This window comes from Hypanus sabinus, chromosome 4, assembly GCF_030144855.1.
Source record: "Hypanus sabinus isolate sHypSab1 chromosome 4, sHypSab1.hap1, whole genome shotgun sequence".
Taxonomy (NCBI): Eukaryota; Metazoa; Chordata; class Chondrichthyes; order Myliobatiformes; family Dasyatidae; genus Hypanus; species Hypanus sabinus.
Window position 1 is genome coordinate 43,076,317 of NC_082709.1, and position 21,535 is coordinate 43,097,851.

General features: G+C 36.6%; 1 protein-coding gene across 1 annotated transcript in view; it reads right to left on the reverse strand.

Moving 5' to 3' along the window:
- Positions 1-21,535, reverse strand: part of dnah7 (dynein, axonemal, heavy chain 7) — a 269,206-nt gene that overhangs the window by 208,036 nt on the left and 39,635 nt on the right. Inside the window, exons 15-22 of the mRNA XM_059966905.1 lie at positions 21,102-21,326; positions 20,480-20,626; positions 14,923-15,608; positions 11,095-11,281; positions 4,373-4,566; positions 2,861-3,059; positions 976-1,116; positions 286-498 (exon numbers count right to left, since the gene is read on the reverse strand). Of these exons, the coding sequence (XP_059822888.1) occupies positions 286-498; positions 976-1,116; positions 2,861-3,059; positions 4,373-4,566; positions 11,095-11,281; positions 14,923-15,608; positions 20,480-20,626; positions 21,102-21,326 (1,992 nt within the window). The remainder of the gene's footprint in view (positions 1-285; positions 499-975; positions 1,117-2,860; positions 3,060-4,372; positions 4,567-11,094; positions 11,282-14,922; positions 15,609-20,479; positions 20,627-21,101; positions 21,327-21,535) is intronic.

Below are 21,535 nucleotides of genomic sequence, written 5' to 3' on the forward strand. Positions count from 1 at the left end.
CTCATTTAAGGACTCTTGTTATTTTATGCTCATTATTTAATGCTATTTATTTATATCTGCATTTGCAGTTGCTGTTCATTGATTCTGCTTACAGTTAATGTTCTGTAGATTTGCTGAGTATACCTGCAGGAAAAGAATCTCAGAGTTGTATGTGGTGACATGTATGTACTCTGACAATAAATTTTACTTTCAACTTTGATGAGGTGACTAATATTATAAATTAATAAAAAAAAATGCTCTGTTGGATATTTTAACCAACGCAGAGCATTATAAGTATTCACTCACCTCCCAATAGTACCTCAGCTGGCTCAACCATTCAAAATCATTTTCATTATTGATTTTTTTCTTTACCAGAACTGCCAAGACATCTCTGGCATGTACGTCCAACACAACCAAAGCACCAAGAGTAGTACGATTCTGCTTGGATAGTTTTCCCCGGACCAAGGTCACAATATCATCAATTTGCTTATTATTCTGATCCAGATAACTCTCAAGAGCCTTTGAAGCAAATGTGATGGATTATTTAACTGTATGTAGTCAGTCATACTGAATCCACTAGATCTTGAGATTTTTTTTCTAATGACTATGAATGAGAAAAATTTCTAATTATACCTTTTTAACATTGCCGTTCTTTTCTTTTGAAAATACGTTACTTTTTATATTGAAAATATTTTAAGAAATTAAATAAACTGGCTGAAGAGCTTAACAAAGACCTGAAGAGCATAACAAAGTCACAATGATTTTAATCAGAAAAATTAATTCATTTTACATTGCTGAAAGTCTTCTACTGGGATTAACAGAACTAAATTATATGAACTATTTGAAAATTTATTCTACTTTAAGTTAAACAAGTTAAAAGATGACATTTAAAAAAATCTGTATTTCTGAATCTTTAGTTAAAAATGGATTACATATGGATTTGTAAATACAAATTTTGCATTAAGTCATTTTGTTTAAAAAAATTATTCCACTTACCTTTTGGCCTGCTTTAATAGAATGTTGAACCTCTTGTGTCCAAAACAACTGTGAGACGCACAGCACTGTCTGACCAGGCCAGTTTCTCACCCAATCCATGCGTGGAGTATTTGGATAAGCTTCAATCGCTTGACCAATAACCTTGGTATTAGCCACAAAGCAAACACTGTAAAATCTGCTTTTACAAGTTTAAAATTCATTAATGGACCTATCATGAGCTTAATTCAGAACAGAGTTTGTACATACGGATTTAGGATGAAAGTTTTTGTCTTTCTGAACACAAATCGATATGGTGGTAAAGAAAACATACTGCACACTTGCCTTCATTGATCAAAGTGTTGAGTAAGTATGATGGGAAGTTTATTGCAGGTGTATAAAACATTGGTTATACCATGGTTGCCCTTTCTTGTACAGTTCTGATCGGTGAATTACAGGAAGGGTGTGAAGGCTTTGGAGAGGGTACAGAAGAGGTTCACCAAGATGTTGCCAGGAGAGTAAAGTATTAGGTATAAGAGGACGTTGGGCAAACCAGGATTGTTTTCTCTAGAGTGTCAAAGGCTGAGAGGCAACTTATTAGAAGTATAGATGATTATGTGAGATACAGGTTAGGTTAGATAGAGCTTTTGTTCAGTAATTAAATTAACAGTTGTTCAAGATAATGAGAAATTCTGTGGCTAAATTAGTACATTCTTCTTAATCTTGTATTAACAGTAAAGCATTTCAATTTAACAAAATTAGGAAGGGCTTATCCAGGTAATTACCAAGACCTTATTACCTCTGTTTTAGAGACATAAAATGAGTGCATTGAAGGCCAAAATTTAGACCAGACATTCTAAATTGCTGAATCATTTTCCACACAAAGTTGAGTTTAATCTTCTTTTAAGCCCAAAGAGGATACGAGGTTACAAGCATGCAAGTTGGGGTGGAAAAATAAGAATGTTCTGAGAACCAGCATTTACTTTATATCCTCAGTGAAAAAAAAATATAAAACATGAAGCCAATAAATAAAAGGGCACAAGTATTAGCAGTCAATAATTTCCTCTTTTCCATCACATTTTTCACTATCAGTCACAGAGGATTACTTTAGCAGCTCCCCAAATATGGTCATTTTTTACCAAACATTTTAGGAATGGCTTCGTCCCCTCCACCATCAGATTTCTAAACAGTTCATGAACACTACCTCACTAACACACTGCCCTTCAGCTTGACCTGATAAAGTGACTAAAACTGTAGTCTCACAGAGCTGCAGGGGTTTTTATCTTGCTTTGTAGGACATTTGGCCAATCAATAAACAAAACATATACAAAACATACCTCTACTGCTTTTTCCTTGTTTTCTATTCTTCCCACATCCTATCAATCCCATTCTTAGCCCCACTCCTCCACCACCCAGATGCTGCTATTAAACCACCAACAATAATAGCATACATAAAAAAATTTAGCTTAATCAGGGTAAGTGAAATAAAAGTCTCAGAAAAAAGCAAGGTGAAAACTAGTGATCTAACTAGCTACAAGTGCATGCACCCTTCATTTGGCCCAGAGGAATTTTCCCTGATAGGTGTTGCTGGAAGGTTAGATTTTGAATGCAATTACAGAATTTCACGTTATATTTTATTAAGGTAGGACCTCCAGTGTAACACATTTATGAAACAAAAGCCCCAATCCCCAGCACTGATTTCCAATGGCTGGATAATAAAAATGATGGAGACGGTTTGGTAATTAAACTACACCATCTGCCTTGGGATGAACATGGAGTATGATATGTTACTTATTCTGAACACATTTAACACACATATGCCATTTTAATTATTTTTTGTTCATCAAGTTACAGAATAAAAAGATTGCCAATATATTTGATACCTAATCATAAAATAGCAATATATTACCTTGTGAATGGATCTTGTCATGGCTGACTCAAGTTCTAGAAGCCATTTTTCCACTTGACCTCTAGCTTTTGCAGTTGAAATTACGTCAACAAGTTCCACCACTTCATCTTCACTGCTCTTCATGTGTGTTATTTCCAAGATATCAGTAAACTGAACTTTTGCAATACCCTCAAAGCACTTCTTCAAATGAGGTTGTACTCTGTAAAAATGCAAAGTTTTACAACTTCAACAATCTCCTTTCAAATACCATAAGACCATAAGATGTAGGAGCAGAGGTAGGCCATTCGGCCTATCAAGTCTGCTCTGCCATTCAATCATGGGCTGGTCCAATTCTTCCAGTCATTCCCACTCCCTGCCTTCTCCCCATACCCTTTGATGCCCTGACTACCATACATACATTCCATACATTTCATTTTCTGTCTCTTGAGATAATTAACCAGCATCTTTTCTTTATAACCTCAATGGAACAGTTGAGCCAATGCATTTATGAACTGCAAGTTCATAAAGCTCACCCCCACCCAATACCATTTTTCTGGGAGAAATCTGATCTACTAAGTCTTAATTTTGATAGGCAAAATGTACTATATCTGAACATTTCCAGGCAGAAGTGTGATGGTGATAATCCTAGATGGTGTGATGACAGAATAAAATAGGCTACTTCATTCATAGTTTAGGTGAGTCTTGGTTTTTAGCATTTGCAAAAAGGTCTTAATGTATGCTTGAGGCTGACTCATGTATCTCAATGGCTTGGCCTGAGACAGCCGATAGTTAGGGTTCATAAGTAATCAAAGTGGTAAATAACAGCTGAATCTGGACCGTAAAGGAATCAAGTACATCTTTGCCACTCATCCCATTCACCAAGCCCCAAAATACAACCGTTGGGTTATAAATTTCTTCCATTCCCATCAGCTCCCTAATCTCTGCTACTCCCAATCTCGCAACCTCTTCTCAATTGTCCACCTCCACTGTCTTCTCTGAATCACAAAACTTCTGATCTGATTACCAAATTCCTAGTCAAGAAAGCACATGAAATCTGATTCAGTTGTGGAGACAAAGGAGACTGCAGATACTGGGACCTAGAGCAACAACCTGCTGGAAGGAATCATCAGGTAAAGCAGCATCTATATACTGTTAGTATATAAGAATGATGCAAGTCACCATGATGCTGCTCAACCTAATATGTTCTTTCAGTTGGTTGTTTAATTCCATTGTGGACCCAAATCCAGTTCCTTGCTTTTTCGTATTATACAATTCTTTGCCATAAAACTTCATTATATTAATCCACGTGTTTATATCATTTTCTTTTAAAAAAAAAGTACAACACAATTTGTTTCTAATCAGTTCACCAGCAATTCTTATCCAGCAATCTCAATCCCATAAACAGGTTCCATTTAAAAAGACCTCAAAAGGAATGTTGAATTTATTTCAGTGCTTATACACAAGTTACTTTCAAAAACTCATAGCAGCACCACACAAAGTATCAGACAGACTGTATACCAAGTTAAATCATACCTGGTAGGATCTTTGGTTTCCGAAAGGATCTCTAACAACTCATCATTAGATAGGAAGAAAAATCGTGGGAAAAAAAGGCGCTTCTTTTCCAAGTAATTATTAAGTCCTTTTAGAATCAAATCCAGCAGTTCATTTGATTTTTTCAGCTTTTCTAACATTTTATCGATGGATACCACTGCCAGGACATGTGTATCCTGAAGAGACAACAATTTACTTATTATAGCTGCTTTCTCAATATACACAAATGGTGTTTTGTGTTACATTCATTGCTTAAGATTTTTCAGCCACAGCAACAAGAATTGCCCTTAGAATACAGTGTCCTTTCAACAGTTAGGCAGTGATCACTGCCTTCAACTAAATTTACAGCCATTGTTCAATAAGCAATTTCAGCTTTAGTCAATGAAAGATGTTTGATTTTGGACCATCAAGTTATTATCCACACTGACATGAGACAAGATATTGAGGATCTTCACTCCAGGCATACCAGAATTATGTTCTTGAAGATCACTGACAGGAACTTTGTTTAGTGCCATCATATAGACCGCAACATAGACGAATTAGCTTCACTGTGCATCAACAGTAGTAGAAATTAAAGGTGATATATATATAGTCTTCGAAACAGCCAGTGAGTTTATTGTATATGATTTATGTTTTAAAAAAAACGTTTTTTGTTGGCTTGTAAGGGCTCATGATCCAAGTAGCTAAAAGCCACACATAAAATAAAGGTAGGCTGAGGCTCATATTTACTACTCATAGTATTGTACATAAGAATACTTGCTGCCTGATAACAGAAAACAGTTTATTTCACAAGTTTTAACTTTTGCTTGTGAGAAAATTTGGTATTCACTCAGCCCACCATGTAACCTATGTTAAACACTGCAGCTGAAAGGGCAGCAAGGGTAGTTAACAACTTAAAAATGCAAATGTTTTAAGGCTGAATGAATCTTACATAAGTAACATTCCAACAAAGAATGTGTGCTGGCATTTATTCCTGGGTGATACTTAAAAACTGAAGACATCAAATGAGAGTCTGCAATTCTAGAACCACTCCACTATATTTGACCATAAGGTAAATACTATCTGAACTCTTCATTCTTAGTCCAAATTCAGTAGAAATGGAGACCTTCTATTATTAGAGTGTCACCCAGCAATAAATGCTGGCAGACATTCTTAGTTGGAATGCTATTGTGAAGAGTCCAAGAAAGGAAGAGCAGAAATTGGTGCGTTTGAAGACTTAGAAAGGTGGATCTATAACAGTGCTCTGAACGACTCACAAATTGCACACAGTCTGGGAAGCTAAGAGTTACTTAGAACTTCAGCAGCTTAATGATGGTGGTTCATTAAACCACCATCATTTATTAGTAGTTCAAATCAATTTCTGTTGAAGATAATCTCGTTGTTTTTACCTGAAAAGTTAAGTCCATGCTAAACAGATTTTATCATAAACCAATGAAATTAATTGAAAAAGGCATTCACATTTATTTGTGATAAAATCATGAACATTTGTACACTTGCTACGTAAGGAGTTAAAATTACACATGCCAAAAAATGTTTTAAAATAGTAAGATCTTGGTTTCAATCAGTTTCGATCCATGTAATATATAAGCACATACAACATACAAATTACAACTGTATAGGAAATACAGAATGACCTCTCAATCAAGATACTTAACCACATATATATCTGCAGATAAACAAAAATCAAAACAAGTATCAATACATCAATACAAACTTCTGTAAAGCTGTTGTAATTCAAGACATACATTTCTTCTGAACTATATTTACAAATCTGTTTGTCTTCTTCAATATGCTTCGAGTATGAACTAACCTCAGTAAAGATTATAAATAAAAGGTGATCCAATGATCTCAACAGGGAGTTGTATCAATTGGATTTCCAGCAATGGAATGGAACGAGTTTTTTTAAAAATATAATTTAAAACATACTCTGTTAAGCACTTCAAATAAAAAGAATTCCTACAATAACTACCTGACAAAAAGATAATTTTCATGCAATAGCTCAGACAGATAATATAGTAAAAACCACCATGGGGTACCTAGTCTGTATTGAGTTAGTTACTCTTCATTGAAGCAGTAGTAATAGTGTCCAAACTTATTTCAAGAATCTTTATGCTGAATCAGAATTACTGAAGCATCTCTTCGTTTGATTAATGTCCAACAACAACATGTCAAAGTGTATCAGACAAGAATAAGTTCAAATTCAACCATAATACTGAATTTCACATATTTCAAATGGCATCACAATGGACATGAATGTAAATAATGTCTAATTACTGATGTTATAAAAATGCACCTTAACAGAAGTTCAATAACTGTAAAAGGGTTATGAAAATCAATAGAAAAATTAAGTAATTCAATTTTTGTAAAAATTAAAGAATATTTGTAACAAACCAATTTTAATGTATGTAGATGAATGACATATTTGCATGGTGCATGTGCATGATCAAGCTATTAAGAGAGACAAATAACTCAGTTACACTTGTTTCAATAAGTTTCCTAGTATTTCCTTCTTCTCTTCCTCCACTTATAGACTTCATGTTTTTCAACATGCTCCCTGTTGTCCAAAAGCAAGGCAGGCTTGTAAGTAACCATAGTGGATTCCAGTTCATTGGGACAAGTAGATTTTGGCCCAATGAACAGGTTGCCCCAATCAGTGGAAGTTTCATGAAAATAATAAAAAAGGTATTAAAAAAAAGATAAACAACTGTTAACTAACAACACACACAACATGCTGGAGGAACTCAGCAGGCCAGGCAGCATCTACGGAAAAGAGTAAGGAGTCGACATTTCCAACCAAGCGTTTTGTGTATGTTGCTTGGATTTCCAGCATCTTGTTTAACATTTAACTAAGTAACTTATTATGTATTTAAATGAAATACAGAACAAGTTAGAACACTATCAATACCACTACAGTACTATAATACTGTGTATGAGTTCCAAATAGTTATCAGAGGAATTCATCCAGTGTACACTGCTGCATTCTGTCTGTAAATCAACAAAATCAATGCAGCCACTGAGTGCAGATAACAGACAGCCCTCATGCAATCTTTTTGATGATTACATCCTCCAAGTCTTCATTTTCATTCTAACATTCAAGATGATTGTTGATACCTTCAATTTCGTCATAGTCACTAACTTGAATTAGTGAAATCATGTCGTTTTAACTCCTGGTTGTTATTGGCATCTCCAATCCTGAATGCTTGACACTACAGTGAGCAAAACGGTTCTGTATTGCCATACTGCTTATTTCTCACCAGCTATCAGTGACAAAAATCACTGCTTTTTGAATACAAATGCACATATCTTGACACTATTTTAAAAACTGTTCACTCTAAGCACAATATAGTGTCTAACAGCCAGACAAATGCACACAATTGATGCTAGTTAGAAACTATTCAGCAATAGTCTCCTGTCTATAGTGGCCCAAATAAACAAAGCAAATTCTGGCTATTTTCTTGACTAATTTTTGAGTTTAACAGTTGTCCCAAGGAAGCGGGGGCTTCGATTAACCAAAGGCCCAATTAACTGGAATCCAGTGGATATAATTACAAAGATGGGAAGGGATACTATCTTTGAAGACTAAACAGATTGTGGGACTAAAACTAGTTGTTGCAACTATGACCTTGTGCAAGAATTAGTTCATGACAAACACAGCATTTTCAGAAAGAGTGGTAATCAGTTAAAAAAGTATTAGAGAATTAACAACATAGAGCACTGTTCTCCAGCAGAAATTGCACCATTTTAAAAGCAGTAGAGATCTAAGGAATTACTTGTATTCAAAATGGCTACATCTGGATTCAACATTGAAGATGAGTTTGAACATTTCAGTTCATACACAGAATGAATGAAATTATATTTTGAACAATAGAGGAAATTGATGGTAAATGTGTCTGCCCAAAACAAAGGTTCGTAGGAACACAATAAAACCATCTTCTAACAGAAATGGCATATGTCCTTAATTTGCAAGTCTGAAATCAAGGTAGTCAACCAAAATTATTCTTGTAATGTTATTTCTTCATTGAAGAAAAGTTTTCACAATGATAATCCATCAAAAGAAATTAAAGATGAAGCTAAGTTGAAAAATAGGGAATTGGGCTGAACAGTGCTCACATTGCCTAGAGCAATAATGAAAAGCACAGCAATGTAGGGAGTTGGATTCATACAGTATAGAATTGGTCCATGTCAAAATTCCTGTTATCACCCTGTTTACTTGTGATGTCACTTTCAAGGAACCATATACTTGTTTAATCCTTTGACCCTCTATTCTACAGCATTTCTCAAGGCCCTACCATTCACTGAGGAAGTCCTACTCTCATTTGTCTTCCCAAATTACAACACTTTGCACTAATCCAAATTAAATTCAATTTACCATTTCTCAGCCCACTTATTCAGATGATTAAGATTTCCTTTATGAATCCTGATAACCATTTTTTTCTGTTTACAGCACCATCTAATTTGATGTTATCTGTAAACCTATCAACCATGCCTTGTACATTCTGTTCCAAATCATTGACATAAATGACAAATATTAATGGGCCTAACGTGGACCCCAGTGGAACACCACTAGTAATGAGGCCACAGTCCAAACCCTCTGCATTCTACTATCAAGTCAAATGTGTATTTTCTTGCACTCCATACAATCTAAATTTCCGTAGCAGTCCACAATGCAAAAGGCTATCAAAGGCCTCAGTGAAGTCCACCACATCTACCACTCTGACCCTATTGACTTACTTGATTAATTCTTCAAAAAACTCATTAAGATCAAGAAGCACAATCCCCCACACAAAAAGCCATGCTGACTATCTCTAATCAATCCCTGCATTTCCAAATGCCCATACGCTAACATCCAAACAAAAGTACAATTAAACGGTACTAAATTTACTTAACACAGGCACAGAGATTTCAGCAGATCCCTCAATAATGTGTAAGAATATATATTTATTTAGACATACAGTCAATGAAAGGCCCTTCTGGCCCAGTGAACCCACACAGTCCAATTACATCCATGAAATTGTGTCTTTGATGTGGGAGGAAACGGAAGCTTCCAGAGAAAGGTACAAACTCCTTACACTCAGATAATGACGGAATTGAACTCAGGTCACTGGCACTGTAATAGCGTTACAAGAATTGCTACGTTACCATTCCACAGCACAGTTCAAATAGAGTGGGGCCCGATCAAGGGCAAGCCTGAAGATTGATCAATTGTTTTTTGTAGTAAAACCTAAAGCAGTTAACCATATGATTCTTAAGGTAATCATGAACTAAAGAGTTGACAAAACTTGGTAGCTAATGCCTTCTTGACATAATTTATGCAGTTCAGAGACATCAAAGTTTTTAGCAAGCTAGATGTGTCACAAACACATTCAGTTGAAAGTGAATAAGGAGCAACATTGGACATGTAATGGAAAATGTGTACAGTAAGTAACCTATAGACACGAAGACATTTTATGTTACCATGAATTAGGTTTTAAACAGAATAAGCTGCTATTTATACAATCACAATGATATACTAGTAGTTATTCAAATCTTTGAATGTTATAAGAAATGTTCAAGTAGACTTATAAACCTAATACTGATTCAAAAGAAACAAGATATTGATTAGATTGGGCTAAAAATAGATATACTGCAAATCAATTGTAATCAGCCAAAAGAAAAGTAGAAGCAACTATTAAGGCAGGGAAATCTTAAAACATTGAAGAATTAATAGTCTTTGCACATTACTATTTAAGCACTTTATGAAAATATTAAGTCTATAATTATTTCCTCAGCATCAAATAGTACAACTAAATATTGGAGGGAATGGTCAGAATAACTTCAGAAATAGGTTTTACAAGTTTAATTATGAGACAATGATTAGCAAACTTTTTGTTAAAACTCAAAACAGCACCATATTTCCTAATAGCCCTGTGTATTATCACAGCTGGGTTTATCATAGTTAAATCTTGAATGGAGAGTGGAAGAGATACAATTAAGACAGAATTGAAATTATGACTCAAGCTAAAGAGGGAAACAATTCAAAAGACTCATTGGAATTAGTGCGTAAATACTACCTGGCAATGTTGACATTTGGAAATGAAATGTTAGAATGATAATTGAAGTTCGCTAACAATGAGATATTGTGCGGAAAAAAATCTTTTAAATCCTGTAGGAGGGAAAATGGAGTATCTTGAAATTATGTAATTATTAATGTCCTTTAGTTGATCCTGTGGAAACTATTGAAGAGAAGATACAGTGTCCTTCTGAATTGATTCATGATTCAGTTTTCTCAGGTCAAGAAGTAAATACAAAGTCAGTAACACAATTTCTTTTGAAAATATCAGTACTGTAACTCAAAACATTTGAACAGATTAAATGTGTAAATATTGTGTATACATTAATCTATCTTTTATTTGCAAACAAGGAAAGCAGCTTAGTTTGAGTAAACGTATGAAGTATGTATGCAATGCAGTACAGTTAAAATGTGGAACAAGCTAACTGGAAATGACTTGGCATCTCTCTCTCTGCTCCTCTGCATACATTGCAGTATTTAAATTAGGATAATAAATGTGTGCATACAGAGATTTTGCCTTTAATTAATTTAAAACAAACATTAGGATAGGTCACATGATGTCCAACTATAAATACAGGCTGTGTCTTCAATTCAGCTGCAGTTAATTATTATTTTCTTGGCTGATAATAATAATAGGATTCAAATGTTAATTTACCATTAAAACGTGTTTCATAAGTTCTTTCCAGGTCTTATCTACAGTGGTAAATCGTCTTCCCTCTTCGGGCATCTGGGCCATGATGTCAGGGGAACTGAAAATTGGTTCCAGGTAAAGCCAAGTTGCTTGCACTTTTAAACATTCATCCATTATTTCCTGCAGTAGCAACAGCTTACTTTCCCACGATCTGTGTTACACAAACAGAGATATCAACATCCAATTTTTTTGGTTATGCCATTTTCTAACTACAGTGTTATTTTTCCAGATTTGTGATATTTGCACAAATATTGAACCTCCTTTCAAAGCAGACCCAACTTCATGCCTTGATAGAACTACCAGCTGCCATTGCCTAAAAATGCAACCGGGAATGGAAAATGTAATTGCTAACTCAGTGATACACCACATTGGTGCTACAATGCAGACAACCACTATGCTTTAAGGCCTGTATTCCCCCCCATACAGATTTATATGTATGTTGGTGTACAGACATGGGAGAAAATAATATCTGAAGCAGTGTATGTACATTTATTGGTTGGCAATCAAGAAAAAAAAAGCATAGCACTATTTTACATTCAGCTTTATGGAACTAAAACCCTATGAGACTATCAAATAGTTCAACTTTTTAAGTCTTCACTGATTGCAAAATTCTCCAAGATCCTCAGACTTCTGACCATTCCAAGCACTTCTGACACCATGACCAAGGCCCCCAGATGTTCTGATCCTTCAAGCAATGATCCATTCCAATCATGTTTTCTGTCTTTTTAATCCCTAATCAATATTCCACAAAGATCTCAACAGAAATCTCACCTTCTCCAGGTCCTAATTCTCAGTGAAGGTCCCCTTTCCAGATCCAGATCATTGAAACTCCCCGCCTTCCTCCAAGATATTATCCTCAGCAAAGATTCCTTCTGGTCCCCAGACTCAGATCCTATCAATGATGAAGATTCATTCCTCTCCATATTCATTGAGGATGCATGTTTCATCATTCCAGGAATTATCCTTTCAACATTCCACATCCACCTGATCAAGCTTTAATCAATGGTGAACATCCACTACATGTTCCTCTATACTTGTGTAGGAAGAATCCCCTTCCTTCTTTCATGCTCCATATTGGACATTCCTTATTTTTGGTTACGTCACTTTACAATTAAAGTCATATTTCTCCTGCTTTGTAATTTTTTTTGCATATCCAGAGCCCCATTCCACTGAAGCCAAGCTCTGATCAGTAGTGAAGGGTACTTCATGTCTCCAACCCAGGCCCGCCCTGATTATTGTTGAAGATTTTACCTTTCCATCCTACAAGCCCCATTCATTGTTTATCCACATTTTTCTCTTCATGCCTCTTTCATTGACATTCTACCTATTTCCCTCTACTCCAGGCTTTAATCAACAGTGAATATCCTAACCGAATGCCTTGATAATTATTGAAGAACTTCCCACGATATCCCCCACTTTCCAACCCCAATCATTCCAATTCCAGGTGACTGCCATTCACAAAGGACTCTCCTTACAGCACTCCACCCCCACTGATAAGCATCTTAAGACCTTGATCTTGGTCAACTAGCCAATGGTCCTCTTGCCCCACCTCAACTCTACCAGCATTACTGCAGTACTGAAGAGCACAGACTCTATTTTGGGAAACCCAACAGACCTTCAATAGTACTCAAGGTCTTGGCTATGGACACTGAATTGTGAATTACTGAATTGTGCAATGGCCATTAGCATCCCACTGTAATATCCATCACAAGCACCTGCTTGCACTAAAATGTTCGTCCAGAAGTCAAATCAAAACAAAATAATCAATTCCAACATTTTAAACAGAAGTAACTGTGGGAATGGAAAGAGATATTTTAGTGATACTTGTACTAACAAACTGGGCTGCTTAGACATATTTTGGACCTTTCCTATACACAACCTTTTCATTTGAAGATTTCACTGAAGACCACAAGTGAAGCACCCTTCTAGACTTAACAAATATCACCTACAAAAGATGCAGTTAACTAAAAACTTTTTGTAAAACAATAATAACCAACAAATTTTGAGGTATATTGACAGAAGGGATCCAAAACTACTTTAATGTATTAATTAAAATATGGTATTTTGACTGGAACAGTACATGACTTCAAAACAAATGCATTTGACATTTTGCTGAAATACAGTAACCAAAGTTTTCAGAACACATTTATGACATTATTTGGTGGGAAAAAATTTTCATAGCCTTTCAATGTCCAAAACCACCCCACACTCAATGAAATACTTTTGCAGTATTGGCATCATTGCTCTGCATGAAATACACCATACAAGTTACAAATAGAAGGCTCCCAAAGTTGCTATATGTATTATCTAAATATAATTGATGCAATACTGGAACTTACAGTACTTCACACCTCCAATAGAACAGCAGTCTATCAGTACATCAGCCTGAATTTTGCACTGAAGTTACCCAAGCTGTCCTGCATTCTCTCTCCACAAATAAATTAGAAGAGGGTATTTATACTTCATAAGAAACTGCTGTGAATGCAGTGGTTTTGTAACAGCTGAAGAACTAAAGAAATACTGTGTAGATAGTTTGATTTGATAGTTACTTCACACAAAAATTGTCAACGTGGAGAATGATTCTACTATTAATTCTACTTCAGCACTCTACCAAGTGTTACAATCCTGACTGGTCTCCTTTACTGTCTGTATACCCATGACATTGATGCCACCCACTGCTCTAATCTGTTAACTAAATTTATTGATGATACTACATTGATTGGCCTAATCTCAAGTAATAATGAGGCAACTACAGAGAAGTCATCACCCTGACACAGTGGTGTCAAGAAGATAACCTCTCCCTCAATGTCACAAAAACAAAAGAGCTAGTTGTGGACTACAGGAGGAATGGAGACAAGCTAACTCCTACTTACATCAATAAATCTGGGGTTGAGAGGGTGAACAGCTTTAAGTTCCTCAGCCTACTCATTATCTAGGATCTCACATGGTCTGTACATACATGGTGAAAAAGCACAACATCACCTTTTTCACCTCAGACAGTTTAAGAAGTTTGGTGTGGACCCCCAAATCCTAAGACCTTTCTACAATTGAGAGCATCCTGACTGGTTGCATGAATGTCTGGTATGGGAATTGTACACCCCTTAATCACAGGACTCTGCAGAAAGTGGTGAGGACAGCGTATCTGTAGATGTGAACTTCCCACTATTCAGGACATATACAAAGACACATGTGTAAAAGGGACCCGAGTAACTCCAACCACAACTGTTCCAGCTGCTACCATCTGGGAAACATTACCACAGCATAAAAGCCAGGACCAACAGGCTCTGGGACAGCCTCTTCCACGGGGAACAGACCGATTAATTCATGCTGATACAATTGTATTTCTATGTTATATTGACTGTCCTGTTACACATACTATTTATAACAAATCACTATAAATTGCACATTTAGACAAAGACGTAACATAAAAACGTTCACTCCTCATGTATATGAAGGATGTAAGTAATAAAGTCAATTCAATTCTTATACATCAACCATATGATGTTACAGCTAATGAAAAAGAGCTATTGGTGACCATGTTAAGCAGAATCTTGTCATATTTTTGTTAGTAGATGTTGCCACAGTCAATTTAAAAAACTTCCTTCCAGAAATTGATTTCTCAATTGTATGGTTTAAATTATTTACAAACACTGATAAATTGAGAAATGTTACCTCACCTTATTATTTACATCAAATTTGCTCAAAATTATTAAGCATTTTGCAAAGATCTATTGCATTCAAACTTGAAACTGTCTTTAAAAACACCATGAGAAAAACTAAGAACAAAATTACCTGATTTCTTTTTCAAATGGCTGTATATAAGGAGATCCACGCATTGTCTGGGTCTTCACAATGTGATCATCTAGCAACATCTGGATATCATCAACAGCTGAAAGTATGTATGTTCCTGTTTCTCGGTATGGAAGGAGAGTAAATTCCATTGTGTCCCACTCATTTATCATCTTTTTCATGGCTTTTTCCAGTGAATATTCTTTAGCAGCAGCCTCACTTATGCCCTCAAACTGAGCTAAGAAAGGTTCAAGATTCATTGTGAGAAGTTTGGTAACTGTTGTGTCTGGAGCAGGTTTTAGCGGGAAGCCTGTAATTTCAGATAAGGCATCCCAGTGTCGATCACGCAAACCAGGGTTACAAAGGACTTGAACTAGGGGAATATGTTCTTTAAATTCCTCAACCTTTTTCCTAACAGCATGGGCAATTTTTAATGCATTTGGTGAGTCTGAGAAAGTCCGTTCCAACTTGTATAGACCACGCCAGTAGTTTCCTGCATCTGCTTCTACCTCATCTGGGTTGACCTCTGTAAACGGTCCTTCCATCCAACTATTATATTTGTTATTGAACTCTACAATGATTTCATACAACCTTAAATATGGTTGAAGGACATCGCTAGCTTGTTTCCGCTGAGGATACTGAGATTCAGGCCATCCAAATGCTTGCTCTTCTGCATTAATCTGATCAATCTGGCACAACAAAAAAAATCATAGAATTTAATTACCTCGTAACATGACCATAGACGTATATGTTGATTGGATTAAAACACATCAAATATCACTCAATGAGAAACATGGATATCAAAAAACTGGATTAGGCCCCACAAGCCTACAAGATTCCCTCCCTGACTCCTTGACTTTGGTAAGACTATTTTCATACTTCAAACCTGCTACAATTAAGACTAACATACCATCTGGCATCTAATGTCTTACTTTATTAGTACTAGTTTCCAAGTTTCATGAACTAATGCAACAAGGTTTCTCAGCACACCAGCATTTTCAAGTTTCCCACTGTTTAAAATCACTCTGCTTTCCTACTCTTCCTATGAAGTAAATAACCACATATTTTACTGCTTTACTCCACCTGTTATATTCCTTTTACAGAACTAGCTAGATCTTTCCCATACTTCCCATTTCCTCTTTACAGTTCACTTCCAAAACTAGCTTTGTCTGGTCATTAAACCAATACCCAACATTCTTCTTTTGTGTCCAAGTTCCTGGCTTGTACAGTTTCCGGCGCTCTAGGTGCTTCTAACTAAACTTCAGGAACTGTTTGGGAGAAATTTCGCTTTCCTCCATTTCCAGAATACTTTGAGCTTTACAGAACACAAACACTCATTCATTCTTTTTTTCCCGATGATTCTTCAAGATGTATTAAGAAGAAGCATCTGGTCACCTTCCACGTGCTTCAATGGGTGCAGCCAAACACTGGGTGCTGAATTTTTATGTGGTGGACTGGACAGCAATAAATAGGATGCATTGTGCTCTGTGATATTAAACTGCTTGAGTTTTGTTGGAGCTGTACGCAACCTCATTTATGTCAACTAGATACTGGAATGTTTTTTGAAGAGTGAGGAGCTGAGTCATCCACTTCACTCACAGTGCTTCAATAAGAACATAAGAATTGGAAGCAGAAGGAAGCTCTTTGGTTCTTTGAGCCTGCTCTATAATTTTTAAAGATCATGGCTGGTCTTCTGTCTCCATTCCATTTTCCTTTACTGTTCCCAAATCCCTTAATTTTTTTAATATCCAGGAATCTATCCGTTTCTATTTTGAATGAAATCAAAGACTGAACCATCTAACTCTCCAGGTTTAAAACTCCAAAGATTTTCCACTTTTTGGATGAAGAGCTTTCCCCTTATTTCAAATCCTAAATGGCTGATCCCTTATTCTGAGACCTGTAATCCAGGGAAATTACCTTGATTTCATCCACTTATCAAGGCCTGATAAGAATTTTTAAAGTTTAATTGAGAGTGTCTTTCATTCTTCTAAACTCTAGACAATGCAACACTGGTTACTCAATTGCTCTTCAAATGAAAAATCTATATTACAAGAACTATTCTAGCCAATCTTTGCTGAACATTTTCTATGACATATACATCCTCTGGGCCTGTATTCACTGGAATTCAGAAAAATGAGGGATGACCTGACTGAAAACCATTAAATGTTGAAAGGCCTAGATAGAGTGGACGTGAAGAGGATGTTTCCCATGGTGAGAGAGTCTAGGACAGGGGTTCCCAACCTTTTTTATACCATGGACCAATACCATTAAGCAAGGGGCTTGTGGACTCCAGGTTGGGAACCACCGGTCTAGGACCAGAGAACACAGCTTCAGAATAAAGGGGCATCCTTTTAGAATGGAGATGAAGAGAAATTTCTTTAGTCAGAGAGTGGCAGATCTGTGGAAGTCCTTGCCACTGATGGCTGTGGAGGATAGTCATAGGATATATTTAAGGCAGAGGTTGATAGATTCTTGATTAGTCAAGGCATGAAGGGATATGGGGAGAAGGTAGGATCTTGAGGCTGAGAGGAAAACTGGATCAGCCATGATGAAATGGCAGAGAAGACTTGAAGGGCCAAATGACCGAATTCTGCTCCTATATCTTATGATCTTATGAACTTTTTACAAAATTCACAGAAACCAAAACTCTGCACAATACTCCAGATGCTACTTCACCAAGGCCCTTACATAAATGTAGCAAAATTCAAATCCTCTTGTTAAAAACGTCAACATACTATTTGCATTTATAAATGCTTGCTCCACCCACAATGTTCATTTTTTGTGACTTGCTTCCAGCAATACTCAGGTTATAGGATATACAACACTGGCTCTTTGATCTACCTAGTCCATTCTGACCAAGCAAGTTCCACCCTGTTTATTACCCACATCCCTCTAAAAATTTTCTATGTACTTATCCAATGTTTTTTTAAATGATGAACCTGCCTCAACCACTTTGCTGGCAACTCTTTGCATATCATAATACTATCCCCATATCTACCAAATATTGAATGGCCCAAACAGAGTGGATATGGAGAGGATATGGAGGAGGGTCTAGGTCCAGAAGACACAGCCTCAGAATTGAAGGATGTCCTTTCAGAACAGTCTTGAGGAGGAATTTCTTTAGCCAGAGGGTGCTGAATTTGTGGAATTAATTGCTTTAAATATATCAAATGTGTGGCAGAGGTTAATAAGTTCTTGGTTAGTAAGGGTGTCGAAGGTTATGCGGATAAAGCAAGAGAACAGCGTTGAGAGGGAAAATAAATCAGTCATGGCAGAGCAGAATTGATGGGCCAAATTCAGCTCCTTTATCTTGTGGTCATAAATGCACAACCCACATTTGAATGATTTAAAAGGCTCCCTCTCATCTTAAATTGGTGCCCCCTCCTACTTAGATTCCCTTTCTCCAGGATTAGAGTGCATTCACCCTATCTATGACCTCATTATTACATACACCTCTATAATGTCTAAAACAGTTTTTCTTCAGTCTCCTATACTTCCATGAGTAAAGTTCTAGCCTGCTCTACCTCTTCATTTAACTCAGGCCCTCTAGTCCTGATAACATTCCATAAATCTAATTACACTTTTTACGGCTTAATTACATCTTTCCTATACCAGGGTAACCAAAACTATACACAACACACCAGGTTCAACCTCACCAACAACTCTTCAACCACTTCCACCCTGAGAAAGAGACTCTAACCATCTACCTATCTATGCCTCTCAAAAGTATACAGTATCAACTCCAGTCAGGTTTCCGCTCAGTCTCTAGCGCTCCAGAGGAAGCAATTCAAGTTTGCCTGCCTCTCCTTACAGCTAATACACTCCTATCCAGGTGAATCCCCAGTGAATTTCTTCCACACATTCTCCAAAGCCTCCATGTCCTTCGTGTACTGTCGTGACTACATTTGTAGACATTACTCCAAAAGTAACGTAATTAAATTTTTATGCAGCTGGACATGACTTCCCAACTCTTATACGGAATACCTAAATTGACATCAGCAAGCATGCTGCATGCCTTTACTAACAACCTTTATACTTATATTGTTACTTCCAGAGAGCTATAGCTTTCTCTCCAAGACCCATAGATTCACTACATAATATCCTCTTGTAACTGATCTCCCAACATTCCGTCTGCTATTTTCATCTCAATCTCAACATTTCCCAAAGTCTGCTTTTGTATACGTACAGTAAGGTGGACAACTTCACATTTTTCAGCATTGTATTCCATCCGCTACGTTCTTATCCACTCACTCTTCAAGGAAAGTTACACATTTCCCAACCCTTTGACTCTAGGAAATCTCTTCTCTACAACTTGTTTATACCAACATGTTGAAATATTCAGTCCAGCCATTTCCATAATCTTTCAGATGTCAACAACAATATCCTTCCCAATTTCTAGAAATACATATTAATAAAGCTTATGTTAAAATAGGCAAAATATCAAAATGTTACTCAGAGTGTATTTTTCAATTGGGCTTTACATCTTTTTGAAAGGTCATATACTGTATTTTTCAAGGCATTTGCATTTTAAATGCAAATACAGCATTTTAACTCTGTATTCTGTAGGATAGCACTTTGAGCACTATAGTACTTCAATTTAACTCAAGCTTTGCAATAACTGATACAACACCATAAGACATAGGAGCAAAATTAGGCCATTTGGCCTATCGAGTCTGCTCTGCCATCTAATCATGCCTGATCCTTTCTTTTCCCCCCTCAGCCCCACACCCCAGCTTTATCCACATAAGCTTTGATGCCGTGTCCAATCAAGACCCTTTCAAGCTCTGTCTTAAATGCACCCAATGACCTGGCCTCCACAGCTGCCTATGGTAACAGATTCCACAAATTCTCCACCCTCTGGCTAAAGAAATTTCTCCACATCTGTTTTAAATGGACACCCCTCCATCCTGAGGCTGTGCCTTCTTATCCTAGACTCCCTCACCATGGGAAATACCCTTTCTGTCTAATCTGTCTAGGCCTTTCAACATTCGAAAGGTTTCAATGAGATCCCCTCTCATCCTTCTAAATTCCAGCGAGTACAGACCCAGCACTGTCAAACGTTCCTTGTATGATATTACAAGGAATGATATTACAAGGAATATTCATTCCTGGATCCATCTTTGTGAACCTATTTTGAACCCTCTCCAACATCAGCACATCTTCACTTAGCCCAAAACTGTTCGCAATACTCAAGGTGAGGTCTCACCAGTGCTCTATAAAGGCCCAGCATCACATCCCTGCTCTTGCATTCTAATCCTCTTGAAATGAATGCTGACATTGCATTTGCCTTTCTCACCACGACTCTACCTGCAAGTTAACCTTTAGGGTGTTCTGCACAAGGACTCCCAAGACCCTTTGCACCTCAGATTTATGGATGTTTTCCCCATTTAGAAAATAGTCTGCACATTTACTTCTTCTACCAAAGTACATGACCATGCATCCTCCAACATTGTATTTCATTTGCCACTTTCTTGCTCATTCTCCTAACTTACAATACTTTTTAAAAATATTTATGGTTTTTATACCAATGTGATATTATAGTAACTATGTGACTCAGTACCTTCTCTAAGGCTTGATTCAGCTTTGCACTTAATGTTTGAGCCTTTCTTAAGTAGCGACCAACATCTGACAATTCTGAAAAACTGGCAAATTCTTCTGCTTGCTTGGCATAGGTTTCAACTTCTTCTTCAAATCTCTCAATACGAAGCTGAAAATTAAATAAATTGCAAGATTCAGGTAAATTTGATAAAACAACAATAATTATTATTTACCAATTACAATCCACTGAACTCAAAAGCCAAAGTAAGCCCAAGGATAGAGAACAGTGTATGTCTCTCCCACAGCCAGATTCTTATCCTGAACCTGGCTCTGCTGTGATTCTTTCTTCTATAGGCAATGAAGGGTTTTGCCGAATTTTCTGCTCTAAAACTGTTGGATTTGGACTGTTCCCTCACTGCTGTCCATGAAATCCAAGCTACCATGCTCATTCCAAAGTAGTAAAGTTATCAGAATGTGATTGCAATGCATAATTTAGTGTATATTTATATTACAGATCTAAACTGAATATAAGGTTTTGCTGTGATGTTAGATTTAGTCCTGACTCTAACTTAAAGCTACCTGTGCATTACAAATCTGTTAAAAGATTTTAAACAAATTTAAGAAAATCATAAATAATATCTCACCTTGAGTCCTTGTTGATACTGTTCTTCTTTTTCTGAAGCCATCCTTTTGTGCTCCTCAAAAATCTCTGTCATTCGTCCACTCCACTGAAATGTTTGATTGTTTAATCGTATGTCACTTGGGGAAAGTGTAACATAATCGACCAGAAAAGCCAGACGATTTTTTGCTTCAATCAGCTTCAGCTCAAGTTCAGCCATGTCTTTCACTTCAACTTTTTGCACATAAGCCTAGCATAAAATGCACTGATTAATACAAATATATGCAATCAGAGCACCAAAGTAAAACAACATTTTAGCACTGGATTTTTGTTGTCAATAGTGGCCTTCAGGTTGTTATCTTCAAGAGACAAAGTCATGGCATTATGTTGAACGTAAATTAAAATATCTTGTTGGAGACAACTGCCCAGCCTATTTCTGGTGTAATTGTTCCTTGCCAG